Source organism: Sporothrix brasiliensis, assembly GCF_000820605.1.
Source record: "Sporothrix brasiliensis 5110 chromosome Unknown Cont20, whole genome shotgun sequence".
In the NCBI taxonomy this organism is placed as follows: Eukaryota; Fungi; Ascomycota; class Sordariomycetes; order Ophiostomatales; family Ophiostomataceae; genus Sporothrix; species Sporothrix brasiliensis.
In genome coordinates this window covers 1,013,816-1,040,940 of record NW_024467139.1, presented here as the reverse complement: position 1 = coordinate 1,040,940, position 27,125 = coordinate 1,013,816, and the positions used below count along the sequence as shown (strand labels likewise).

Below are 27,125 nucleotides of genomic sequence, written 5' to 3'. Positions count from 1 at the left end.
GTGCATCAAAAGGAAAGCAGAAGCGCAGAAGCCGGGGAGGTGGTACGAGATCGAGATGGGGGTGGCAAAAACAGTGTTGATGGCTGGGATGAAAAGGTGCAGCAGGCGAGATCCCGTGCCAGCTGTGTTGGGGTGTTTGGGGAGGATGCTGTGATGCTGGGTTGAGGTCTGTGTTGTGAGAGCTTTGGGTCAGCAGGCAGGTATCATCACTGCACCTTCCCTCGCCTGCTTAGCATGCCCTTGGCGCCTTCCCGACGTAAATCGACGCGGGGTGGCGCCGGTAGCCTGGGAGACAGGAGCCAGCTCTGGGACACGGTACCTGGAGCGACCAGTATTTTTTGCGGCAGAGATATGTCACTGTCGGAAGTACATTGGGATACCTCCGTGCGTGGAGGTCAGTGCTGCAATTTCGCAGCTTAATTGGAGCTTAGGATTGTCCCTTGCAGGTACCTATAGAACCAATTAGCTCCTTTCGCCAAAAGGAGCACAGAGGAGCACTTTCCAAACGCGGCCAGACGCGTCAAACAGCAGACGCAGCATCCAGTGACATTGTTCTCAATCTTTGAGTCTCAGACAACATTTCCCAATGCCGTCCGGTACGGCATCCGTTTGCTCGCTGCCGTGACACGAAGAAGTTCGACCTGAGGGCGCCATGAGCTCTACAAGTTTATATAGGCAGTATACACATTCGGCAAAGAAGACCATCCCGAAAAACGCGACGGTTTACAGGATCGCGACTGTCAAATCAACACCATCCGACGGCCCAACACCACTGCACAACGTCACATAGACACAATAACAATGACGGACAGCGTGCAAACGGGGTCTGGGGCTGGTGCCGCGACAGACTCGAATCTGCCCGGGCTTTGGCCGCCGCTGACAAAGACCGGCGTTCTAAAGAGGCTGTCAGTCAACATCTCCCGGCGCCAACGACAACTCCTCGACGACGACAGTTCCTGGATCGGCAGTGACGGCAGGCCGGGTCCACAACACAAAATTGTGCCGGACAAGGTGCTGGAGTATCTACAGAAGCAGGCTGCCGAAAACAAGCAACTACAAGCCCCGTCCCAGCCAGAAGAGGTCGACCCACGCGAGCAACAGTCCGACGATACTGCATCCGAGGCAGTTGCTTCCAAGGTGGCCGAAACAGCCCCTGTGCAGTCACAAACAGTGAATCAAGGAAATGACCAAGAAGCAGTGGTGCCGGACCAGGCAGTTGCATTGCCTCCAGGATCCCCAGCACCACCAGCCACACCGCAGTTGCGGAGGAGCACGGCCGGCAACGCGTCAGGACCAAGGACAGATGACGCACCAGAAAGAGATTTTCCAGCATCAATGGCTGGCGGTGAAGAGGTACTGGCTCCTGCTCCGGCGGCCGTTGCTCTGCCGGTATCTGCGTCTTCAGTAGCCCTAGCACAGGTTGCTGCTGCGACATTGCCGAGGGAAGTGCCAAATGGCGTGGTGGTGGTGGCCAGAAACCAGGAACAAAACTTGACGGAGCAGCAGCCACTATCACTAGCAGAGCCAGACAGTGCGGTAGGACCGGTGCCGGCTTCAGAGCCCGAGCCTGAGGCCGAGCCAGACATAAAGCGCGAGCCAGAGGCAGAGGAGGGGCCAGAGAGGTTCGTGGCAGTAGAGAATCGGAGCTCTCCCCCAATATCTCAGCGGGAGTATTCGCCGGATTGGGGCAGCAAACTTGCCAGCGACGACGACGACAACGACGACGGCAATGACAATCGAGAACATGACCAGCCTACCCAAGAAGAGCCCGCCGAACAAGATGAGGTCAAGCAACAGCTCCTGCAGCAGCAACAGCAGCCGGAGGAGCAGCAAACGCCGCATCTCGCCCCAGCTCGGCTTTCTGAGACAACGGCATGGGCGCAGGGCCAGGCGCCTTATCACAGCGGCTCTCCCGACCTTGGCAGCAGCTCGCCAGTGCCCCTCGACGTCGAGCTCCCCGACATGCTCAATGGAGAGAATGCGCCGATGCTGCGGGCACCTAGTCGCGGCACCTTCTCAGAGTCAGTTGGCGATCAGCCCAGCAGCAGCCCGACGCCGAGGCTACCACGATCAAGCCTACGACGCCCGGTGCCGCAGGAGCTGTGTGAGCCACATGATCCGCATGTTCCGCACGAGCACCAATCTGCAGGCGGCATGGCCATGGCAACTTCCACGTTGCAAGAAGTTTGTTTTAACGCCAACAACCACGAGCGTCGTACAGGCGTGTCTGAAACAACGAGCATAGGCAAGGCCGCAGCCAAGCCACAGCCGACGAGTAGGCTCATGAAACCACCCATCTTTCCTCGAAAGGCTCCTCAACAGACAAAGCCACCGGCGCCAGCACCTGGCGAAACGATCAGCCGAAACCCCAACCGACAGCCGTCTTTAAGACGTCCGCCCCTTGCCAACATCGATCGTCCTCGGTTCAGCACGAGTGAGCTGTCCACAAGCCCCACCGGAACGCCGAATGCCGTCCAGAGGACCGAAACCTTCTCTCGTACTTCTACCGCACACAGAGCGGTGGATGTTGTGGAGTCACCAGCACTGGCCGCGCGTGTTCCCACCACGGTCCAAGACGCCGTCATTGCATCTTCTCCTCTGCCACCTGTGTCTGCTCGCCATTCGCCGGCATCGCATACTGTGTCCAGTAAACCAGCCTCGCCCACCCCGTCGCGGACGTGGATGATGCCGTACGAGTCGTTTACGGCGACATACCCGGACTACAAGGGCGACCTAGAGGACTTTTTGCGGGCCTGCTACTCACTCCAGCACATCAGCCCCGAGGCGCTGCCTGGCTATGTATTTGACGACGTCGTGCATGCTTTCCTGGACTACATCGAATACGTGCAGACGATGGCCGCGGGCGCGCCACAAAACCTGGCGCAGTGGTACAATCTGCACTCGACTGCGCTGGTCCACGACAAAAACGTTATCACTCGAGCCAATGTGGCTGCCATCCTCAAGGCATACCCAGACGAGGTCAAGGCCTTTCAGACAAACGCGCAACATTCAAACGTGCAGGCCAAGGCCTCCAGCGCCCGCGCCGAAACGGAGGTGAGCGTCGTGGGTGCTACGGCAGCACCCCCTCCGGACACGGCTGACAAGCCCGAGCCCAGTGAGAGCATCCTGCCAGGCCGACCCTTCCCCTTTGAGGCCGCGCAACAGCCCAGCCCTCTTGGGTCGAGTTGGCCAAGCAACTCGATTCTTGACAATTTGAATGGCATCGACAACTCCAACAGTACCGACAGTCATAAGTTACTACGCGACCATTTCGGCCCGAACCAGAGCCAAAGCCAAAGCCAAAGCCAAAGCCACAGCCGGAGCCGGAGCCAGAGCCAGCAACATGATGTAGATCGGCCGCACCGTACTGTTGTCCTGGGTGCAACGCAGTCGTCCTGGGCCGGCTCGTTTGACGACCAGTTGCCCTTCCCAGGCTCACTGCCCCAAACCGCAGATGTCCCGGAAGGGATGGACACACGGGAGTTTTTGTTACGGTCTCCTGATCCCGTACAGTACACGCAACTACGTAGTCCGACGACACAAGAGTTCGCCGGCCATGGCCCTGAAACCCCGATTCTCGAAACGCCGGCGAGACCAGCATCAAGCCGCAAGCGAGGCCGCCAAGAGTCCCGAGCAAACACGCCCCGAGAGGCTGCGACCTCCGGTCGTCAGATGCCTTTAACCAAAACAAGAGGCGTCTCTTCTGCCAAAAAGGCGCTGCGGCCGGCAGACACGCCAGAGCAGGGTATCACCATAGAGAATGCCGCTCAGGGCGCCATCGCTGGCGCCATGAACTCTGACGACGATGAACACGACGGTGATGGCGACAATGACGATGACAACGACGACTACTTTGAGACATCCCTCCTGAGTGTGAAGTCGGCTGCCGAAGCAAGACGCCCACCGGTCCAGCCAGTAAACGCGCCAAGCCGCGCCAACAAGGAGGCACGCCGTACTACCATTGCGGCATCCGACGTTGGTATCGTGTCGCGGATAGCAGCTGCCAAAGAGCGGGAAGCCATTGCAGCAAAGAGGGTGCTGCCGGCCTCGATGGCGCGGGCTGCGGCCGACGCGCAACCGCCCAAGAAAAAGAAGAAGACCGCAGAGGCTACCAAGAAACGGCCCTCTTGGCTCAGTTTCTTGAAAAAGGAAAGGCCGCGACCGGCCTAACAGGCCTTTGTATTAATTGTTATGAATGCATTCTGGGAATTACAGGGACATGTATTTGCACATGTCATTGGCAGCTATGACCCGTTGCCATTATTATAGTCTTACGACATTGTTACTTTCAGGTCCCATTTATATGACGAAACCGTGTTTTTGTGTGCTTTATATTTGACTCTCGTCGTATGCGCCGTGACGTAACTCGTATCGTACAATACGCATAAGCAACCCTGCCGTCAGTATTCCCCCTCTCCTTCCTATGCCTGGTCCTTGCCGCAGCCCACGGCGTCTGCTCCTGTCTTGGCCTTGGCCGCCTCTTTCGCCGCCTCCTCCGCAGGTGTCATGGTGCGCAACTGCAGTGCGTGTATGCCGCCGTCCCGCTTCATCTCGTCGTCCAGGAGCGCATACACCATCCGGTGACGTGCAGGCTGGCGCTTGTCCTCGAACGCGGCCGTCGTGATGACCAGCCGGAAATGCGTCTCGCCCGTCTGCTCCTTGCCCTGCATGGGCGCATGGTGGGCGTGCAGTTGCGAGTCGTTGAAGATGTCGAGGCGTGTCGGGTTCAACGGGGCGAGCTGTGGCGGGTGACAGTTAGCAAGTGGGCGACATGAAGCACATGCACGCCTCGGTCCACGTACTCTTTCTCGGATCAAGTCCTCAACCGGCGTGGATCGAGGCTGGGCCATGGTGGCCTGTGTGCGGAGGCCGAGCAGGCGGCGGGGTGCCAGGCGGCGGGTCAGCATAAGGCGGTCTGGTGCAAATTGTATGCCGGCAATGTCGCGAAAGCAGATAGCGGCGGTGGTGGTAGCACTGCGTGGTCACTTGTCGTCGAGTTGTTGTCGTGTAGTGAGAGCCAGAGAGCCAAAGTGGCATGACGGGTAAACTTTTCTTAGCGGCGGCGAAGGCCGCGGTGCATAACATGTGGCGCATACTGGGCTTACAGCAAGAGCCAAAGCGGTTCCCCGTCCCCCTCGGGGTCCTTCCGGATTCATCATGTTCCTTCCAGCACATCAATCTCCCACGATTTCGCTCCTGCCTCGCCTTTCGTTTTCCATCGATACCACTACCATCCTCGTCTGCGCCTGCCGGAAGCAGCTCGCGTGCCAATGCCGCGCATAAGCAGTCCAGCAAGCTGGCCCCAAATGGCAATGACGGCACTTCCCCACTTGGCACTAACTCGCCTGAAAGGTCCCCAGACCGCCCGCCTTCCTTCCGATCTCCGGTTAAGACTCCCCCAACCCAAACGTCAAGTATCGCCCAATCACAGCGACCAATTGCGACTCTTTTCGTCGCATTTTATCATTTTGCACCTCGATGACTTGCCGTACCTGGTCGCGCCCTCATTGCCGTCTTTTCGCTCCATTGCAACCCACTCTGTCATTGTGAGCACCACAAACGGCTGACCACTGCACCCCAATCGCTCTTGCCTGAACGCACTTCGCTCCTGCTGATTCTGTACGGTCGGTCTGTCCTGCCATCTCTGCACTTTCCCAAAAGAGCCGTCCCCAAACCGGCTGCCCCTGCCCGTCTCACGCTCTGTTCCTGCCTTGCCTCGTCCCAGTGTGACAGCCGCGCCTTCCTCGCTGTATTGCCCTTTCTGCGCTGTTACTTCCTGTATTTCCCAGTACAGCGTTGACCCACACGCGGTACTCCTAGCACATCGCATCGAGAAGAGTCTTGCCCACTCTCCACGTCCCGGACAACCCCTTCTGTGATCCTCGGTCTCTCCGCACGCCCCCCTCTCTCCTCACGCACACCCCCCTGTCGTAGCGGGTGGCCTTTCGAGCCGGTATTCTTGATTGGCTTGGCCCCCTATTTTATCTTTTATCTTGTACTTCTTTACCCTGTCGTCTTTTTTCCCCCGTCTTTGCATTTGTTATGGTTATGCGGCGTTATATGAGTCGACGGCTTGGCCACTCTTCAGTGTTTTTTGCCATTCAGCGTCTTGCGTCGTCCTCGCCGTCTGCCTCTTTCCTGCCTGCATCGTGTACATCGCTCCTCTTGTCTGCGTCCCCTCCACTCAAGACGGCATCCCTACTTTGGTCCGCCCCCACCACATCGGCGCCCTTCTCCATTTTCGCTCGCTCTTTTGCTGCCATGGCGCCGACGCTGCCTCGGCTGCCCGTCTTTGAGGCGATTGCCAAGCACGACCCTGCGTCGACCGTGGTCGTCCACTCACATTCTGGCCGTCGTTTCCGCTATGGCGAGCTGCTCGGTGACGTTCGCAGGGCCCGGGACCAGATGATCGAGGCCGCCGGCCAGACGGACGACCTCAACGGCGAGCGCGTGGCCTTTATGGTCGAAAACAGCTACGACTATGTTGGTGAGTAGCCGCACACACATACTCTTTCTCTCTCTCTCTCTCTCTCTCTCTCTCTCTCTCTCTTCGTTCAATTCGCTGACTGTCAGTCACCCTTCTCGCTATCCTGGCCGCACGGGCCGTTGCCGTCCCGCTGTCGCCCTCATTTCCTATCCCCGAACTGCAGTATATCGTGGACCACAGCGAGGCGCTGCTTGTCGTGTCGTCGGCAAAGTTCGATGCCAAGGCCAAGGAGTTGCTGGCCTCCGAGCTCCTGTCCAAGCCAACCCACGTGGCATTGGCCAAGCACCTCGGTGGCGGTGCGTACGAGAAGGTTGAGCTCGACGAGCATGTGGACGCCGGCGATGCCGGCCTGATGCTGTACACCTCAGGCACGACCAACCGGCCGGTAAGTCAAGTATACGCCTCATTGAACAACTGCGCGGCGCTAACCTCCTCCCAGAAAGGTGTATCTCTCCCTGAACGTGTCATAACGGCTCAGGCCCAGTCGCTCAACAAGGCATGGGAGTACTCGCCAACTGATCATCTGCTGCATGTGCTGCCGCTGCACCACATCCACGGTACCATCAACGCCCTCTACGCCCCGCTGTTCTCCGGAAGCTCCGTCGAGTTTCTCTTCCCATTCAATGCCGATGCCGTATGGAAGCGGTTTGCCGCGCCGTTTCTGCCAGAGACGGAGGAGCAGAGGAAGGGCACCACAATGCCCCAGAAGGAGATTGTCACGTTCTTTACCGTTGTTCCCACTGTCTATAGCCGCCTGCTTGCCTCGCACAAGGAGCTGAGCCCCGGGATGCAAGCGGCCACGCGCGAGGCCATCTCGCCGGCCAACTTGCGCCTCAACATCTCCGGCTCAGCCGCCCTGCCCACACCCGTCAAGAAGGCGTGGTCCGACCTGTCGCGTGGCAACGTGCTACTGGAACGGTTCGGCATGACCGAAGTCGGCATGGCCCTCTCGTGCGGCCTGAACATGGCCCACCGCGTCGACGGAAGCGTCGGTTGGCCGCTGCCGTCGGTCGAGGCGCGTCTTGTCGACGTGGACAGTGGCGCAGTCATTGCGCCTGGCGAGACGGTCGACAGCGAGGGCCGGGAGCGTGCCGGCGAGATCCAGCTGCGCGGCCCCACCATCTTTGCCGAGTACTGGCGCAATCCGACGGCAACGGCCAGCGAGTTTGCGCCGGCCGCCGAGGGGGACGCCAACACGACACCGTGGTTCAAGACGGGCGACGTGGCTGTGCGGCGTACGGTCGATGGTGTAGACACTGCCGCCGCCGCCGCCGCCACGCCATCCCAAGACTGGACGGGCGACCGCAGCATGTACTTTATCCTCGGCCGCAAGAGCGCCGACATCATCAAGTCGGGCGGCGAGAAGGTGTCGGCGCTCGAGATTGAGCGCGAGCTGCTGTCGCTGCCCGTCGTGGCCGAGGCAGCCGTCGTGGCGGTGCCGTCGGGCAAGTGGGGCCAGAAGGTCGGCGCCGTGGTTGTGCTGCAGTCCAAGGGCGAGCACGCGACAACCAAGTGGTCTGTTATGGACATGCGGCGCGCGCTCAAGAGCCGGCTGGTCAACTACAAGATCCCGCAGCTGCTGCGCGTGGTGGAGTCCATCCCGCGCAACGCCATGGGCAAAATCAACAAGAAGCAGCTCGTGGCGCAGGTATTTGTGGACGACTTTAGCGGAGACGAAGCGACGACACCGGCACCCGCAGCCAAGGTGAAGACGGCCCTCAAAAGGGAACCAACTGCTGCCACAGAAGCAGCACCGTCCACGGAAGAGGAGTCGCCGTCGAAGCGGCAGAAGGTGTAGGGTCGTCGTATCCGGCCCACGAGCGGTAAGATGAGGTTGTACATATCATAAAAACAATGTGTTCATAAAGGGAGAACTACAAAGGTCATCCAATACGACGTACATAGATGGTAATTTGGCTATATAGAAGACGCACATATTTCAAATCCTACAATTTCAGCTCTGTTGTATCTGTGTTTAATTTCGCAACATTGGCATTATGATGGCATGCCTCCACTCTGCTTTCATGTCAACTTTTTTTCATTGGTTTTCTTATTTTTCTTTATTTTATTTAGTATTTTTGGCAACTATGTACAACACGACGAAGTGATTACTACAAATCATATATACATATAAAATTCCATGCTCCGTTTTCCAGTATTATCCATCTTATGTTCGACAAACTGAGTCAACAAAGTAGGCAGGAGCCGGTTATTCAGTGAATTTAGATGGAAAGAGCAACATGCCAGGCAGGAACGTAATTTCACAAAAGGACGAAAAAACCCACTACGTCATAAATAGCCTACGACTTCGTTTGGAAGGAGCACCCGGGATTTGGGGAAGGAACAAAGTTTTCTACAGAAGGAGCGAAGTAAATACAAAAACATAACTGGCCAATCAGATCCAGTCCCCGGTACATATCCCAAAGAAGCATCGTCACCCCGTCTCTTCTGACATAACTGCGCCTCTGCATCACTCCATTTCTGGCTCATCACGATCATCTGCTTCTTCCTCGGCTGCGTCCGCTTGCTCTGCTGCAATCGCGTCCATACGCGTGCGAACTAACGCCATCCAGTCAATGCTCTGCGGGTAGCCCGTGACCGCAGGCAGCTCTGTCCTTTCAAAATCGATGGTCTCAGTCCGTTGCCCGTCGTCGTCTTCCTCGCCCTCGTCATTATCGTCGTCGTCCGCCTCGTTTCTCTTCCGCTTTCGCCCAAACGGCAACTTCGACCCCAGCCACCCAAAGAACCCCCTTGCTCGGTTTCCCCCCTCCTCCCTCTCGGCGTCTAGATCCATGCCAATCGCCGCAGCCACCCGCCTCGTCAAGTCCCGCGCAATTACCTGTCTTTTCAGCTCCGTGTCTCCTAGGTGGTATTCCCGCGCGACCCTCTTCATCCTCTGGTACCCGTAGCTCGGTCCCGACCACAGCCACAGGTACTGCGGCGAAGCCGGGTCTTCGCTCGCCGGATCCCACAGCAGTTCCGGGTCCAGCGCGATGCGCGCCTCGTCCGCCACGCGCGCAGCCGTTTCCGTTGTCTGCAGGTGCAGCGGCCACCGGTCCCTGTGGAAGAATTGCGGCGCCTCACCGACAATGGACGGGTGTGCCCAGTCCCAGAGGGCAGCGCTTGCGTTGGAGGTCGCAGTGGCCGGCCACCCGGCGAGCGGCGTCGCTTGACCCGAGGCAGCCTCATCGATCAAACGACTCTGTACAACAGCACGCGCCTGCGTCTCAGTCACCCCGCCGTCGGCAGCCTCAAGTTCCGCAAATTTGGCTGGGTCCGCCAGCCGAAGGACGTCGGCGAAGCTGGTGGGGATGCCCTCGGCCTGGGCTTCGAACAGAGCGCCGCTCTGGTGCAGCAGCGTGTGGTACGTGTTCTGCCATGTGCGGATCGACGCTCGCATGGCGTTTGCCCTGCCTTCCCGCCTGTGGCGCAAGTACGGCTCCCATCGCGGGCGCTCCACCAGCTCCAGCTCGCGCAGTGTCCTGCCGAATCGGTATGCCAAGGCACTGAAAAACTGGCGCACATTGGGCGGCAGAGCCGTGGTTTCAGTTGCATGCCCGCTGCTCAGCGTCTCGGCCCAACTGGCGTCAACATCGATCGAGCGGCTGGGCGCGCCAATGGCCTCGTCCGCACTCGCCGGTGTGGCCTGTGATCTTGTGACCCATGTCGAGTGAATACGGTGCTCGGGATGCACATCCAACAGCGGCCGCTGCACGAACCCGTGCGTCTCTTCGAATGGGTAGTGGACAAACCGGCATCGACCGGCACGGCTGAGGCGCGCTAAAAAGTGCAGCACGTCATAGAGACAGAACTGCGTCTTCTCCGTCGCTTCTGATCGGCCATCGGGGTCGCTCGGCACGCCGTTGATGGCCAGCATCAAAACGGTCACGGGAACAGGCGTGTCGGCTGTGCGGAACACTGTCCGGCCAGGGTCATCCAGCAGTGCCTGAAAGCGGTGTGCAAATACATGGTACAGTGCACGGCTGCCCTCGTCGAGCGTCTTGTCGTGGACTTCCTCGGCGTTATCGGGATCGACGCTCGTGTCTTCGTCGAGGTGCGGGCCCCGAGGGAGTTCCGCCGACAGTCCTTCGTTGGTCGAGTCGGACAACAGAAACTGCAACCACCGAGCCTCGGTCTCATTGATTCGCCGGACAGGTCGAGGGGTCGGGAAGGTGGACTGCGGCTCGAAATCAAAACGTTCCCGCAAGCGGAGCGAGGCGTCCGGGGCATCGCCACGCAACCCTGACTCTACGTATCGGTGCACCTCGGTGAGAAACGGCCGCGGCGCAATATCCAAACGGCGAAGCAGCAGACGGCCGAGTCCGCGGAGAAGCACAAGCAGGCGTCGGTCGCGCTCCATGGGCACGGGCAACGGCAAACGGGTGAACAGGGAGCTATCCTCGTCCTCGTCCTCGTCTTCGTTGCTGTCGGTGGCATCGCCGATGTGTCCCAGACTGTAGGCGCCTTCAAAAGGTGGCAGCGTCGCCCAACCACGTCTATTGCTGTTTGCCGCCTCGGTTGTTTGGCGCGCCTGCTGCATCCAGTGCTGTCGGAACCGGCGATAGCGTCCCATATGGACGGTGAAGGGATGCGTCTCCAGCTGTGCCGTGGGAGCTTGGTCGAGAATTCCGGTCGGTGCAACGCCCACATGTGTACCTTGCATGTCTTCCGACCGGACAATGCGCTCTGCCTCGGCGTGGCATGCTAAATGGCCTGCGAATCGCCGCCCCGATGCCTGCAGCAGTTCGTGCAGCGGCGGAGACTGAACCTGGCTCTGCAAGCCGTCGGCCCTTTCCAGGAGACGGGCAGGGGTCGGAGGTTCCATGTCGTGTCCGTTGAACCCTCGAATCGCCCTCATAAGCGAGTCGACGCCGCCAAGAAGCAGCTGCGAGGGGTGGTCCACGGTAGCCTGTTGACGTACATGCTGTCGTCCGTCGAGAGTCTCGGCTGAGCCACCTTCCGCTGCCAGTGCCGCCTCTGCCGCAGCGAGGGCATTTGCCAGTCCCTCATCGACTCCGGCGTAGCGATTGCTGTTGCTATCGGCGTCGTCTTCGCTCGCTCCCAGCAGAGTGTTGATAAACTTCTCAATCTTTGCGAAATTCGTGTGCCACTGCGGATCGCTCGTCGCGTCTTTCTGTGCCAGGTATAGAAAGGCCTGCTTGATAGCCCGATGCTGGCGGGTGCTGTCGTCGCCGTACGGGTCTTCATCAAGGTCGTTCAGGTCACTGAAGACCTCCCCGTCGTCAAGAAGCTTGCCGATATCCATGTTGAGTTGATCATCTTCTTCGCTGCCATGTTGTCCATTTTCGCTATCACCTTCACTCTGATCTTTGATCTCCAACTGAGACAAGTCAAACGAGCTGACCTCGACAAACGCCGATGCATTGTCCAGTGGCCGGTCTGTGGCGGCAGCTAAAGCTAGAGGAGCAGCAGCTGGAATACCGGGGACAACAACGGGGACGAAAACAGCACTGGATGTAGGGCCTTGCGACTCTTCTTCGAGAATAGGCAACTGGTGGGGTGCCACGCTGTCGTGGAGAGGCGGCGGAGACTGAACGGGTGCCCTGCCCTCCCGCTTGTCCTTGCCAGTTTCTGGCTCTTCTGCCGCCTCCTCGGGCTCGGCAGTTGCTACCGGGTACGTGCCATCGTTGTTGTTGTCGGCACCACCCCGTCCACGCGCTGAATGCCCGCTTCCCGTCCGTCTAGAAGCCGCACCACCACTGCCCCGGCGGCTGCCGCGAGCCGTCCCCCGAGCAGATGCACCGCTGCTGTCGCGGAGTGTGCTACTTGCCCTACTACTGGCTGGCATTGATGCAGACGGGCCACGCGAACGCAGTTGATACGGGATATCGTCCGGGTTAGTTCTAGAGATAGAGCCGCGGACGGCAGTGGTGCTGCTGTCGCTCTTTTTCCTGGCACTGTTGCTCCTCGTAGCGCGGTCGGAACCGCGCCCCAGAAGACGCCCAAACCCTCGAATTTTGCTGCCGCCGTTGTCACCGCCATCGTCACCACTGTTGTTGCCGCCTGTCTCGGTGTAGCTGACATGGGTGTCCGTCGGCAGCCACTCGGAGCCGTTTTGGCGGATGGCGCGTGTGAGCTGGCGGATGGAGTCCTCCACGGAGGCATTGCCGCCTCTGTCCCCCTGGAGATCGCTCAGGGTGATGATGCGCGGGCTACTGGAACGGGGCGCCATGTTGTCGGTAAGGTGAGTCAGTGGTGCGGTCTTGAGCTGTAGACGATACACCTCGGGATGCGGTGATACAGCTGTCTCTTGCGTTATTTTGGTTCAGAGGAGATGATATTTGGCAACGTTGTTCTGAATTAATTTTTTTTCTTTCTCTTTTTTTTCTTCTTTCTCTTCTTTTTCATCTTTTTCATCTTTTTCGTCCTTTTCATCCTTTTCTTCCTATTCTTCCTATCTACTCTCGTCTACACGACAGACTGTACATTCTCATTCATTGGGAACAAAGAGGTGTATGCAAGCCTCAAAGGGACAGCGTCACAACCTGTTGGCCCAACCAATCCGGCGTTCAGAAGAAATGGTGCATTGAGGCATCACCAAAACCGGAGAGCAAGGGATGCATCGGCCGCCGAAAACAGAACAAAGAAGCAAGGCACGCAGCGCATCACCCCTTCCGGAACAAGAATGGCTCAGAGTTGAAAGAAGAATATCTACGTCGGATTTCTAAGGCCCATATGATTGCATCAACGCCTTTCTAAGTTTACTTGTGGGATGTAAGTCATAATCCCCAACCCTTTTGACCTTTTATACAAAATTACATCCAATTGAGATCAAATAAACACAACATCCTTCATGCCCAACAACGATTCGTCCCAACGAACGAAAAGACATATACATCGCAGAGTTCCAACGCCGTCACTCCCATTCCACGACTAACAACCCGCGCTGTGCCGTTTACGGTTCCGCGTTCGCGTAAAGTGATTTTTATCCACGGCATCTTTTTGCTTTTCCTTCTCGGCTGTCCCCATTTGCGTTATTCTTTTATTCACCTTTTCCACCATTGGCCGTGCTCTTTATCCACGTCTATATCGGTCTTTTGTCTTGTCCAGCCTTTTCTTCCTCATCCGTTATGCCCTGTCCCATTTGTCCCATTTGTCCCATTTTGTCTTGCCTGCCTTCATTCTCTTTCACCGGTCAGTCTGTGCGGCTCCCTGGAAACAACCGGCCGCCCACTGCCAATCCTGCTTCCTTCTCTTCTTGTCCCTCTGTGTCCCATACACCACAGAACCGTATTTGAGGTGTCCATGGGCCTCTGGCCTGTCACCAACCTGGTCATGGTAGAGGAGCTTCTGAGCTTCTGAGCTTCTGTCCTCCGCCAGCCAATCCTTTAGCCTCTTTGTACGTTGTATGCCACTCACCAATTAACCCTTGTCCTCCAAATCCAGTCCAATCCCCATTCATCCATCGTGCCGGCGAACAGACCCCTACAACCTTGTCTATTTCTGTGCATCTTTTCCATTTCGTGCTGCTCGTGCGCCTTGCCTCTTTCTCTCGTTCGTGTCATTTATTTCTTCTTCGTTGTCCTTTGTAAAAGTAACACGCGCATCGATGCACCGTCATAAATGATGGCGATGAGCGTCGTATTCCGTACGTGTACTGTAGCGATGAGCCCTCAGACGCCCCTTTTCCCTTTTCTTTCCATTCTATTTCGTACTTACCGTTGCATTCCGTCCCGTGTGCAGCATGTCCAAGACAATTAAAATACTCCGTACGACTCACAGCGTTTCCGAGTCGAGCAGAACCAGAGAAGGCCATAATGCGGCGTGTCTTCCGTGCATCGCCTCTCTGCGAATTGCTCCTTCCAACTCAGGAAGGCCTGTCTTGGCAAACGAAGGGAAGGCACTCGTGGTCGCAGTTGCCCGGTTCTCTTGCCTTCCTGCTCTCTTGTCCTATTGTCCAGAATTGCTGAATGCGGACCATCGACGGCTCTCTCTTTCCACTTTGGTCAAACCCCTATCTGTTCGGGGCAGGAACTACGGCCTAGGCGGCAGAGACTTTTGCAGGGTCCAAAAGCGTGATGAGCGACATGAGACGATCTTGGCTGGCCTCTACAGCAAAGCCAACATCGCCAGAAGTGGATGAGTTCCCAGTCTTTGACGTGCAGGCGCATGCAGAATCTGCCTGCAGCATTGTGCGTCTCTCTGCATCCTTCTGCATCCTTCTGCATGGTCCTGCAGGCCAGCCCTCACCCTCCGACACGCGCCATTTACTGGTCACGTTTCGACGCGATGCCAGTGGTGTCTGTTGTCTTATGATTTGTTCTCGTGTTGGGTGTTTGTTTCTTGCGCGCGAGCGAGCGCGCGAGGCTGAACGTTTCAGACGCGAACGCGAGTCATTTACCAGCTACGGCAGCCCAGAGCACGACGTGCTTTTGCCTTTGCACTCTCCACTCCACGCTCGGTCCTCTACGTTTTGGCATATTATTTTCTATGCTACGAGATTCTTCTATTCATGATGTCCATGAGCTGTTTGTTCTCTCTGCACAGTGACACATGGCCGACACCGTCCCAGGAAGTGCAGGACTACAGAGCCTAGGCTGGCCGGTGCTTTTTTTTCACCTTCTGCGGAGCATTTCTTCTTTAGCCATTTGCTTGGGAGCGTCGCCGAGGGACACCAAGACTGCTGTGCCTCTGCACAGGCGTTTGCCGTGCTGAGCATTCATATTGTGCAGGCGTGAGGATCCTATTTTCAAGGATCTCGGCCAGGATCAGGCTTGGCCAGAGCGGACTTTCCAGGGACGTTGTTAGTCTGTTGTATTGTGTCGTATTGCGGAGGACCCGGACTGCTAACCTGGTTTCTACGGCGCATCTGACACGACATGCAACGCAACGACGGCAGAAATAGGGGCAACGAGTATGAGAGGACATGGAGGACAAGGAGGACAGACAACAAAACATGGAAACGGCAAGGCTCCACGACGTATGCCTGCTGTCTTTCTGGCCACAGATACAGCAGCTGAACATACTTTTTAATGCCATCCATCGAACAGAGCAAAAGAGAAAAAGTCCATCGGCCGCGACGTTTGGAAAAAAGAGACGTACTCTCCTCGTTGCTAAGGTCATCTCTCGGCTCTTCTCTAGGTCGAACAAGACTGTCGGCTCGCCGTTAACGGGGTCGGGCAAACAGCAAACAATCTGTCTACATCCAGACGCAGAGACGACAACGAAACTAGCAATACGAGCATTCTTTGGTTTGTGCCCCGGCTTCATTAAGTGCACATCCGCTCCAGACAAGACCGTCCCGTTGAATATGCAAATCTGTCTTGCCCCGGACCGAATTTTCCGAATAAGAGGTCCACGCGGTTTAAGGTTGTTTTGAAATAAAACAGAAGACAACAAACTGACAGATCCGTGTACAGCATACCAACGTATTCAAATAAATGATTTGATTGCATGTCGTACTCCGTACGTCGTTATTATTTAGTCACATATATTCTTATCGCGTCTGCTATGCTTCTGCTCTGGATTATTCAATATATCTGCCTTTTCTCTGCCTTTTGCTTTGGCCACCTGTTTTCCCGCCTCTTCTATCCCATACAGCGCGGAGCACGTTTCTGTTGCCATGATTGAATTATCCGCTGTCCACAGCAGCCGCGCTGGTCGTAAATGCATATTCCAAAACGTATATGCTATATGTTGCCACGAGACTGCCGTCTCGCCTACAATTACACCAGCCTCTTTTAACGCACCCCATCACCGCGTCGACACCAAGACAACGGCTGTTTCAAAAGCACTTTCAAAAGCACTTTCAACAGCATGCTCTGTTGCAATGGAGACTGCATTTCCATCGGAGACAAACATTGCACCCGCGGTCCGTGGAGACTGCGCGATGCATGGTAGCTGTCCATCGTTTCCCGTGTTTATTCTTGGCAAGGATCTGTGCGGGCGCGCACCGAACGTGTCGACGGTCTCGAAGCTCGAGCTCTCGAGCTCATGTGCTCTTTTCTCTCATACCACCCCAGCTTGTAACGGTGACCCATGCGAGGTGAAGGCCTTCGTTGAAGAAAACCAAAGAAGGAGAAGAAAAAAAAATCTCCGGTGGGCACAGACCTTCTCGCAGCCGTGTGGCTGGTTCGGTGCGTCTTTTTCTTCTGTTCTCCCCTTTTTATCTTGCCGTTTCATTGCTCCCAGACCGTGACAATTGTCCACTGACATTCGATACACTCATATATAGGCACACATGTCGATCATCTTCGTTTCTTGTCGTCGTATGGAAACCGGAGAAGCCATTCCCCTCTTCGTGCCCCCCGAATACTTCGCGTTCTGGAACCACAAAACAGCCGGCTCCGGAGAAGGGGCCCGAGCAACGTGGAAGCAATAAGCGCGTTTTTTATTTCCCCCTCTCGTTTCCCATTCCAAATGGCCCGTATGGAGTGCGACGCCGTACGGCCTTGAGTGGCAGGGGTTGTCTGTAATTGCACCCTTTGCTTTCGTGCCGTCGATACAGCGTCGATAGAGTCGATAGAGTTGATAGAGCCCATAAAGTAGTACTCCAAATTCCCTCCGTACGACATTTCCATTGCACGTACGGAGTATGGTATCGACTAGACAAAAATGGCTCTTTATTTAGCAAAGGCGTGTTTCGAAACACCGGCAAACAGACAACGGCCGCATGCAAGCGAGTCCCTCGCTGTTCTTTTAGATCTCGGATCTTCTAGAGTTGTTCGATACTGCATGCATGCAGCATAGATTGCCGGCAGGGAGCGAGGGGGGCCGAAAGAGTACAGTGCCGTTGTTGATAGCTGACTCAAAGATGGCTGGCCAGCAGTTTGATGCCCAGGGTGTTCAATATGCTGTTTTCCGTTTGTGCATATTCCAAGTGAAGTTTGCCCTTTTCCTTTAGCCTCCCCTTCTGCCGTCCCGCAACGGCCCGGCAACCTTAAAGACGAGAGAGTAGAAAACAGAAACACTCCTTCTTTGGCTCGGGGTGGTGTCCGCCGGTGCTGTGTCAGTTGGTTTTTGGGGCCACCGTGGTCCATCAGACGAAGGCACCGACCAGCGACTCATGCACCGCGCCGGTTTTGTCGACTGTAGTTTCCAGAACGGGCGACAAGACAAATCTTAAAAACCCGGATGCAAACATCGCTGGACCTGGTCTGACACACTTTGTTTGGTTTTGGCTGTGTGCTGGGTTTTGATGAAAGGAAACCGTACCAATGCCAGACCACCCCCAACCAACGTTCCGCGTCTGTCCCGTGTCTGTCCCGTGTCCCCGCACACTGTGCTTCCGTGTCCCGTGGTTTCGCCAGTGCCGGAACACGGGGTACGTTGCACTTCCGTATATTTCAGACCTGCAGCCGTTGGCGAAGTTCAATGTGGAGATTGTGTGGGTAGGCGCTCTGGCCTATTTAATTTACTCGTAGGAGGCAGGGTGAGCACAAGCCAAGAAGGTGAGCAGGAAAGCAGAAGACGTCCAATTTGATAGTTGGCAGGAAGGGGGAAAAACTCTTTCGTTGGGAAGCCTGTTTGTTTGCCTGTGCACTCTGTTAATCACTCACGGAGCTTTCTTCTTGGGTGCTCGCAGGAGTGTTTAATGGAAACGCTCAGCTTGCCTGTCTCTTGTCTCGGTGTCTGTCTCTCCGTGCAACAGTGTCTGTTGCACCCTGAGGTTGTTGGACTAAATGGCTGCTCTGTTGTTTGTCCTCCAAAGGCAACGACATGCTGCCACCGACGGGAGGCTTTCTCACCGTCTGCCAACGTCGTATTCGACCGGGGTAAGCAATGTTGTAGGTCTTGGTCAGGTCGCCCCATTGTGTGATGTGGTTGTGAGAGCTTGCTCCCTGTATTCGAACGTGTCCGTCCATGTTCAGTTTGACTGCCATTATTTTATCATGCATTTTCCTTCGCATGACCGCAGGCTGGGCCAAGATGGCAAAGATGCACCAGGTGTGGCCTTGTGTCGTCATTTCTGGCCAATGTTTTGATCGGTATTCGAACTGAAGCCATGCAAAACTGGTGATACAGATTCGCAATAAACACAAGCACACACGTTGATTGGATTTCCACACTCGTGGACACGGCACGGCTGTAGCGAGTTCGGTCTGGCAGTGGCAGACCGTCCTGCCGTGTCTTTGTTTGTCCTCTGCGTTTGTGCTTGTGTTTGACCTTAACACGAGCCGTACGAGAGGCTGAGAACGTCGTTCAATGGCAAATTAGATAGGGTTTCGTGCGCTGGCAGTCCCCAGGGCCAATCGCTCGTACTTGCGTGACACTGTCTCCCGCACATGGCGGCTGCGGCCTGGCCCAAACCCGCTGGCCGCCCCCAGAGGTGGTCTGTGCCGGGGGCCTGGCAAAGGGGCCCTCTTCTCTCGGACTCACCAGCAACCAACCAACGTGAAAGACGATTGCATTGTCGATTGGTAAAACCAGGTCGCTTGATCTGGCCATTTTGTCCGAGCTGATTTAGTGTCTTGTGAACCGGCTGAGCGAAACAGAAGCTGCCTATTTTGTGCGATGCATAAATGCATCTTTGGAATGTATTGCAGAACGAGGAGCGGAGGCTGCAAATCGGAAGAATCTCGTCGGACAGGGGTGGTAAGCATTGTCGACTGCCAGCAGACAGCTCGCTCACGAGACGGTCCAGGAGGCCAAAGGCGTGGCTGGCCACGGCAGCATATGTCGGCTCATTGGCTGGTGCCAGACAGCTTCGGGTTTCAACTTGAACAGGTGAATATGACGAGAGAGGAATACCGACGGACGAGTTCGTTGCCAGCCCCTCTTGTCACGGGCCATATCGGCAATGTTCGTCCCACAGTGGCAATGCTGACGCCCCCTCTCTCCGGTCGATGATGTAGGAAGCGCATACATGGATAGACTCGAAGCAGGATCGTCAGCAGAAACGTACGCCGGTTTCCGCGTTCTGCAGCATCAGCGGCCGCCCGTGGTCCGCCGAGACAGAAAAGGACCAAATGAGGGGGGGGGGAGATAGAAAACGAATAGGAGGCAACGATGCAAGGGAGAAATGCCTCCCGAAGAAGAACAAGGTCAGCAATGCCCCCCAAAGACCGCGGTGTCTCCCTCTTCGGCTCAACCGTCCTTTTGTTCCTTTTCGTTTTCGTCGCCAATGCTGGGCTCTGCCCGGAGTACGCGTCAAAGGTTTCGTTGCCTCTGCCTCGCCAAAGCAGGATAGGATGTTCTTGTCTTTGACTTCTCTTTCGTCGTCTTGTTATTGTTTTTCACTCAATCGATCGCTTTCAGCTGGTCTGGGAGCCGGAGACACGTCCCTAAACCGTGTAAGCGGCACCTCCGTCGTGCATATTCTGCCGCATGTTTCCATGTTTTCCGTGCGTTCCATGCACCCGTCTTCTTGTTTCTGCATCTCGTCTGCGTCGGCCGTCCTTCGCTTTCTCCTTCTGGCTATTTTGTGGAGTTGTCTGCAGCAGCTTCATGCACGACAAATACGAGCGTGGAAGAAGAACAGTATGGGAAGAGAAAAACGAGGGGGATCCGGAGGCTCTGCAGCACCAGGCTAGGCATTCTGATTCTGCCCCGCCGTCGTCTCCGGTAATGATACCTTGATGGATACGCCGGGTCACTCTTTCGATCGGGTTTGTGTGATGCTTTCCCGGGTATTTTGGTTGTGTCGTGTGTTGTGTTCTGGCTACTTTACGAGCGGCGAGAAAGCTGTTTGTTGTGAGGTGCATATTTTCACGTCATGGACACCCTGGGAAAGCACGTCAATTGCCTCAACAGGCAAGAGCTGCCCTCAGCTGCCCCTCGACGCGGTGCATCGCGCTTTCCTCCCAGCCTCCTTCCTTTGCTTCTTTTGTTCTTTTGCAATTTACGACCTCTTCATTCGTTCCTTCTCACCCTGGCGCGGGTGCCCATTATCAGTCACAGCATAATATACGCAATTTGTCTTATGCAATTTTGCCAGCGCATCAAGGCGTAGGTCGCAAGTACCAAACCCTTGCTCGCTCTCAAGTAGGGGGCGTGTAAGGGTGTAAGTGCGAGCTTGCGAATGAGAGGCGCAAAGGCACGCGCATAAATCGCCATTTGAAGTGACAGGCGCAAGCCATTGGTCGACGCCAACGGCCAGCATCTTCAAATCGCTTTCCTTTTCTGGTCGCCTTTTCACCAGTCGTCGTTGCCCTGGCCCGACGTGCCGCTCCTTCCCTGTCTTCAGCATCGTTTTTACTGAGAAGGGGAAGGTGTGTAACGCCCCCTATGTACGCAAATTATTCCGTGTCCCCTGATGCAATAGTAAACACTTTTATTCTCATAGCACGCTGTGACGCAGCTAGACTCGAATTGACCATCCGACCACGCGTGGCTGCTCGGCGATCCCTGGAGCGAGCGCTCTCTGTTGCTGTTTCTCGCATCGATCGTCTTGCTTCTTCTGAGCCACTTTACCCGAACCGAGTCGCGTTGCAATGGAAACGCGTTTGATGCCGTCGTCCAACTATATCGGTTTATGCGTTTGAATTGCTTTTCTGGTGGCGCCCACACGCCATGCATATATCACTTCAACCGAACCTCTCACCGTTCAACTGCAAGCGCCCCCTCTGCAGGTTGAGCCTACTCGTCCGCCTCCCCTGGTTAGCTGTGCCGCCAGGGAGTCTGTTAAGCCCTACTATTCACTTTAACAATCTGCTCTTCCAGGGACAAAACCACGCAGGTCAATTCTTCCTAATTGCAGCGACCTGGAAAAGCTGCTCAGCCATGTGTGTTTGTGGATGTTTTCCTGGTTGTCTTCGCCGTTGCCTGCTCATCAACGTGGCACCGGGTATATGCATTAGAGTACTATATCGCATATGGAGGGATGCACCGACACGAGAAAGACAAGAGGCAGAACAGCAAATGGCAACGACTGGAGAGGCCGCGCGCGAGCTTTCTCCTGTGGGTGAGAAAATAGTTTTTTTGCAGGTATGCTAAGCATTCATACGAAACACTCAAACGGGCAAAACACAAGAAAAAAAAAGAAAAAAAAAGAGGGCCGACTTGGCTACAGTTCTTGCGCAGTTCTTGAGCAGTTATACGGCAGTTTGCTGCCGGCTCCATGACCTAGTTTGGGACAAACGAGAGGACGACAGGTTCTCGAAAAACAGGATAAGGGCACACTGCAAAAAAGGGGAACAAATAAGAGGAGGGTTGGAGATAACGCCTGCCTGACATGTGAATAGCTGGAGAGCAAGGGCCTGTCTCATTTTGTATGGGAGTCCGACAAGTCGGTGCCCGTTTGAGAAGTTCAGCTGTCTGTTGGAGCTGTGGTATCGAAAGTGGCAAACAGCCTTGAGAACAAGGCTATTTAGAACGAATGGCCTCCAATTACGACCACTTATTCTGTATTCTGTATTTTTTGGCTGCCCGTCCTGCCATGGAGAGTGAATGCTAGCCAGCCAACTTCGAGTCCTGGTATCTTGCAGCGTTGCATTTTGGCGCTCGGGTTTATTGATATGAGATTGAATTGCTGGGATACAAATGACAATAGTCATCGAGGCGGTGAAGGCCCAGCTCAGCTGAAAGATGCAGGTGCCATTTCGGCTACAATCTTCTCTGGACACTTCATGCAGAGACAAAGACATTGCTGAGCTTCGAAATGTGTAGTTGCTGTCTTGAAAGTGCGTGTCTCCAGCGTGTCATTTACCGTGTGTTCTGTCTTGATGATGCCATCTGGCTGTTTGTTCCGCTGAAAAGCGACGAAATTCAGCTTCGACGCTCGTCCGGTAGTTACAATCCCTCATCGCACACCATCGGGGCTGTCCCGTTCGTTGCTGGATCGCTGCCGCCGGTCGTATGCATCCGTCTGTTACTGCAGATGGTCATCCTTTTCTGCTCGTCTTGCACCTGAACGTTGAATCATATGCTTTCCTTTTGTCATGCAATCAAACCCATATTTTTTTCTCCGCCTTATTTGCATTTCCCTTTTGTTTTCTGTATCCCGCCTGTTTCTCGTTCTTTGTAGTATGTCTCAGACATGCACTGCGTCGAGATGCGAACCAGTATGACGGACATAATTGTTCCTGCTTCAGCTCAGCGTCGATGTTCTTCTCTCTCTCTCTTACTTTTTTTCTCTTTTTTTATCTTCTTCTTTCTTTTTGGTTCAGCACTTGCATAGATGCCCCGAGAACCTTGTAGCGGATTGTTCCCCGTCCCCAGTAAGGCCGATACCCATCTCGCTCTCCCAGCCCGAAAGGGGCTCTCTAATAAAACTTGCAGATGGAAGTGAGAGTGATTGTGACGAAAATCTAGCTTACTGCGTTCTCCCTGCTCCGTTGCACTGTTGTCGCGTGGGACAAAGCACGCAAAATCCTATGTCATATCCCAAATCCCAGCATATATATCTCAGCAGACACGCACAGTATTATTTTCGTCTCTTTACCCACGCATCCAATTTCAAGAGGCCTTTAAAGGCCAATCAGATTGCCTGGACACGTCGAGGAGGCATCGCGTTTAAATAGATAGACGTGCAAGGTGCGTCTCCACCGTGATGGAACCCCATGCATGCAGGGCCAGGGTTTTTCGTGTCACTTTATTTTCCGTCCCTTTACTGGGTGCCTGGAGCCCTCCAAACGTACTGCTGGCAGCAGGATTGCGTCTTGCAAGTCGCTCTGTGATCTTGGTCGGGCTCCGCAAATTTGACCATGGATATTGTGAGCCATGTTTGAGTTCGACATACTTCGTACTCCGTCGACTGATCTTGCTTTCTTGACTCGTTGCGAATCCTGCAGCGAAGGAAATCCTGTTCGTCGTAGTGTCGTGTCGCGCCGTGTCTTGCCGTATTACTTTCGTACTTTGTAACAAACTCGACAGGCGTTCTCCCCGCCTTCGCATCTCGACACATGCCTTTTTTGCGTTGCATCGCGTCAGAACGGTCAGGGGATGCCCAAGAAGCCGGATTGAATACGCATGGGGTCGTCCTTTCTGTCGCCTATTACGTCCCTCACTGCCAGTCTCCAGTTTCGAGTGACATGTCTCCATTTCATATTTGCTCTGGGCATTGCCCTTCCGTCCACCAGACACTTTTGCTGCAAGCAGATTGATAGGCGCGTGACACGCATTCGGTCCGCATGCCACCGGAAGCCGCCGCGTTGCCCGGCCCCTGCGATCGGACAGCGAGAGATGAGGGCTGTGTGATAGTTAAGACAGGATCATCACTCTGCCAGGCCGACAAGCTCCAGCACGAACTCAAGCGAGGTGAGGCTACAACCGGATGGGAAAGAGACGCAAGAACTTCCCGCGCTCCCGGTGAGCCCGTTTGTGCACTGTGGTACCAGCCTGTGCATTTCGGACCTTTGGAAATTTCGTAAATTGGTATTGAGGAGCAGAGGCAAAGTCTCGCATAGCTTTGGGAAGAGATCGCCGCATTTGGTCTGCGAGCAACATCTTGGGTTTCGGTGCTTTTAGTGCTGGGGGCTTAGAATGTCGTACGGAGCAGAGCGAGTGTTGACAGGCTCGACAGGGCACAGTCTGGCTGGTCCCTATCCCTTTCCTGGCGTAGATTCGGGAACGCATCGAGATTGTGGCGGAGAGAAGTTTACATCTAGGGGCATTGGGCCGAGGTTTTGGCCCTGACCCTGCTGGAGTGCCTCGAGTGCTTCCTGCCTTGTTGCGAAGTACGGGACTACTGCTAGCAGGGGGTGGGTGAAGGGGACCTCAGGGGACATTACGTCGTGCGAGAGTTTGCTCCTTCCCACAGTGGCAATACGTGATCTTACCTGCTGCAAGGCTCTAGCGCCATCGTTCATTGGCAGCGCAGCTCGGGCAGGTGCGAACGAAACGGGAAGCGCGTTTTTGGAAAGATGCGCGTTTGCGGGAAGCGGTATCCACACGTGGAGAAGGCACGTTCATTGGTTCCAGACAGGAAACGGCTCCAGAACGAATTGAGCACACCCGTTGCTTTGTCCCTTTTGGGACAAAAGCGTGGGTTACCATTGGCTAGCGACCAGGGGTAAAGGTGCCGCAGGACTGGGCGGGGGGGAAAGAGGGACCTGTTTAATGGAGTGGGGGTGATCTGGACCAATGAGAAGGGCAGGAACTGACGGGGAATGAGGAAGGAGCAAGAGGAAGCCGAAAAACACCACCAAAAACGGAGCCAAACCCAGCAAAGAAGCGGGAAAAGACCTTGCCTCCGAAACCTTTCGCTCGTGACAAACAGAGTGGACAGTGACGGACTACAAAAAGGGTTGCAACAGAACAACGCCAGAAGAAACAGTGACCCGCGGCCAGCGGTTGGAGACAGAACCAGTGAAGACAAAAGCCGTACGACGTATCTGCAATAGAGAAGGAGCGAGCGGACGGATGATAGAACATGGCACCTTCCAACAGAGGGACACGGGAGCTGTTGAGCAAACGCAGGGAAAGAGGTGGAAGGTAGTGGAGAAATCGTCCCATCTCGGCGAGCCAGCCGAGGGAAGGTGAGATGCAGTGTTCTGCTTACAGAGGATGTCGTACGACGTACAGTTCTCTGTTTATCTCAATTGACTCCTCACTCACTTCACTGATGATGGCTGCTCACGTATTTTCAGCCTTAAGGTCAGCAGCTCTTGACCCAAAACAGCCTAGGACGCCCCCGTGCCTGTTTCTGGTTCTTTTATGATTTTACACATTACATTGTGCTTCGTATGATGTAGTGACTCCCCAGCTCCCATTCACTGTCGGGTGCTCAAGCCCTGGCTAGTCAGCATCCTGTTCAACGCACTACTGCGGTCCATTTTTCGATTGGGCCTTCCATTTGGCTATTGTCTGCTGGGTCATTTACGAAGGCCTGCTTCCGTGCAGCTCAGATGAAGGGGAACGTAACCAAGAGAAAGCCCACACACACGCTGCCACCCTACCTCCTACGAAGGGCCACTCAAGGGCTTCTAAGCCTCGCAATCCTCCGGAATGGGCAAGACAGAAAGTCAATGTGTACAGACAAAGTACGTTGTACGACATGGGTTGTACGTCGTCGGAGGAGACGAGTGGAGGAAGTGTCGTAGTAGGCGGCAAGGGGAGAACAAAGAAGATGCTGGACTACTGTACTCTCCACCCCCGATGCTGTTGGCTAAACGTATCGCAAAATTAACGGAGGGGAAGAAGAGGGGACCGGAGGCATGAGATGGCGTACGGAATATTTCACCCAGATGCATGTGTCGGTGCAACGCAAGACAAGAAACATTGATCAATGTATCTTTCTTCTCAAAGAGGTCTTGTAAGAACCATCAGCCACCAAACAGAACAATAGATTGAACACTTGCTGATGCCGCCGACCTGCAGAGACACGGCTGGGAACCAATCACAGGGCAAAGACGCGAGAACTGCACGTCGTTTCCCGTCTCTCGGGCGTGCCAAAGCACGCGAACTTGATGTCGTAAGATATCGTCGTAACTAGCGCTCCATTGCACTGCTTAAATTCCCTCCCAGCACGCCACAAAGCCCACCCACGGCAATTCCGGTTCGAGCTACGCTACAACGAGTCACGCAGTGGGAATTTCTTTTCATTCATTCATTTTTTTTTCTATTGTTTCGGCTGAGTGAGCTTCCCAATTTGTCGTTGCCAAATTTGCAGCGCATCCCTTGCGTTGGTCTAGCTGGGACCGGCCGATGCTCTGCCTTTTGTTTCTACGAAGGCTCTCCGTTGTTCAATACATGAAACCTTTTACTATATAGTAGGGTCACGTTGTCGTCAACGGACAATGAAGAAAATGGCAGCAGTTGGGGAGGGAGACTAATGTGAGCAGCGAACCGTAAATACGTTGCTCGTTTTGCTGGCAAACTTTTGCCTTCCTAAATCGAGAATCATCGAGAATCATCGAATAAATCGTCCGTGATCGTCTGCGCGCCATTTCGCAGAAGGTTGCGTCTGCCCTATTTCTCTCCGACAACTTGCCTGCAGGCTCTGAGGCTGATCCCTCGTGCTCTTTTGCTCCTCTCCACAAATACATATTGTATCCATATTCAGGCCGGCTGGGGCCTGGCCCAAGCCACCCCGCCTGCCCGCCTAGCCTCCTCTTGGTGAGATTGCAGAAGACCACAAAAAAACCTGCCTCGTCTAAATCAACGCGTGGAGAATGTTGAACTTTGGGCCATGACTGGCTGACTGGCTCGCGTAGCTGGGAGGCCGTCAGCAAGAGCCCTGTCCTGGCCACGCCTTGGCCGTTGGCCGTTTCGTCTTCCTGCTAGTTCTGTTCCCTCTGTGGTCATGCTCTGATATTGACTCCCGTACAGGGGTGACCCTGACTGAAGGTGCAAATTGAAATCAGCCTTTCAGTATCAAACTGATTCAGCAGCATCATATCATACTTGTGGAAGGCGGTTCCATTCGGTGAACAACACTAAAGCACGAGATCGGTATTTTATGATGTTCATCGAAAGTTCGTCGGTCGCGTTCAGTGCGAACTGTGCATTCGTTTTGTCGTGCTGCCAGGGCGATGGGAAGGCGGGACATCTTGAGGGCACAACGTCGGCTGTATTGGGAGCTTTGACCAGATGTTGTCTCGAGCATCCGGCGACTGTTGGAAGCTTTACTTGATGGAGGGAAGAGTGAGAGTAGCTACCCCTGAATTTGTAGTTCTTGCCTTGTCAGGACATCCCATACTGACGGAGCTCATGTGTTGATGGGAAAAGGAAGGAACGATGGTCCCGTGTTCTTTCTTCGCTTTCGTTTCGATCCATTCCCTCTTTCCCGATGCAGCAA

The 27,125-nt window shown here is 55.1% G+C and overlaps 4 protein-coding genes across 4 annotated transcripts; 2 read left to right on the top strand and 2 right to left on the bottom strand.

Annotated features, from left to right (window-relative positions):
- Nucleotides 1-801: 801 nt before the first annotated feature.
- On the top strand, nucleotides 802-4,170 carry SPBR_06471 (uncharacterized protein; the record flags this gene model as incomplete). Its single annotated transcript, XM_040764727.1, has 1 exon — nucleotides 802-4,170. One exon carries the CDS (start codon nucleotides 802-804, stop codon nucleotides 4,168-4,170), a length of 3,369 nt encoding a protein of 1,122 aa, XP_040616271.1.
- Nucleotides 4,171-4,421: 251 nt separating this feature from the next.
- Nucleotides 4,422-4,850, bottom strand: SPBR_07976 (BolA protein; the record flags this gene model as incomplete). Its single annotated transcript, XM_040766227.1, has 2 exons — nucleotides 4,422-4,739; nucleotides 4,803-4,850. The coding sequence occupies 2 exons, from the start codon at nucleotides 4,848-4,850 to the stop codon at nucleotides 4,422-4,424; spliced, it is 366 nt and encodes a 121-aa protein (XP_040616270.1).
- Nucleotides 4,851-6,261: 1,411 nt separating this feature from the next.
- Nucleotides 6,262-8,285, top strand: SPBR_06858 (uncharacterized protein; the record flags this gene model as incomplete). Its single annotated transcript, XM_040765114.1, has 3 exons — nucleotides 6,262-6,487; nucleotides 6,574-6,872; nucleotides 6,966-8,285. The coding sequence occupies 3 exons, from the start codon at nucleotides 6,262-6,264 to the stop codon at nucleotides 8,283-8,285; spliced, it is 1,845 nt and encodes a 614-aa protein (XP_040616269.1).
- A 672-nt stretch (nucleotides 8,286-8,957) lies between these two features.
- SPBR_06430 (uncharacterized protein) lies at nucleotides 8,958-12,680 on the bottom strand (the record flags this gene model as incomplete). The annotated part of the gene is made up of 1 exon (XM_040764686.1): nucleotides 8,958-12,680. The coding sequence occupies one exon, from the start codon at nucleotides 12,678-12,680 to the stop codon at nucleotides 8,958-8,960; it is 3,723 nt and encodes a 1,240-aa protein (XP_040616268.1).
- Between the last annotated feature and the right edge of the window lie 14,445 nt (nucleotides 12,681-27,125).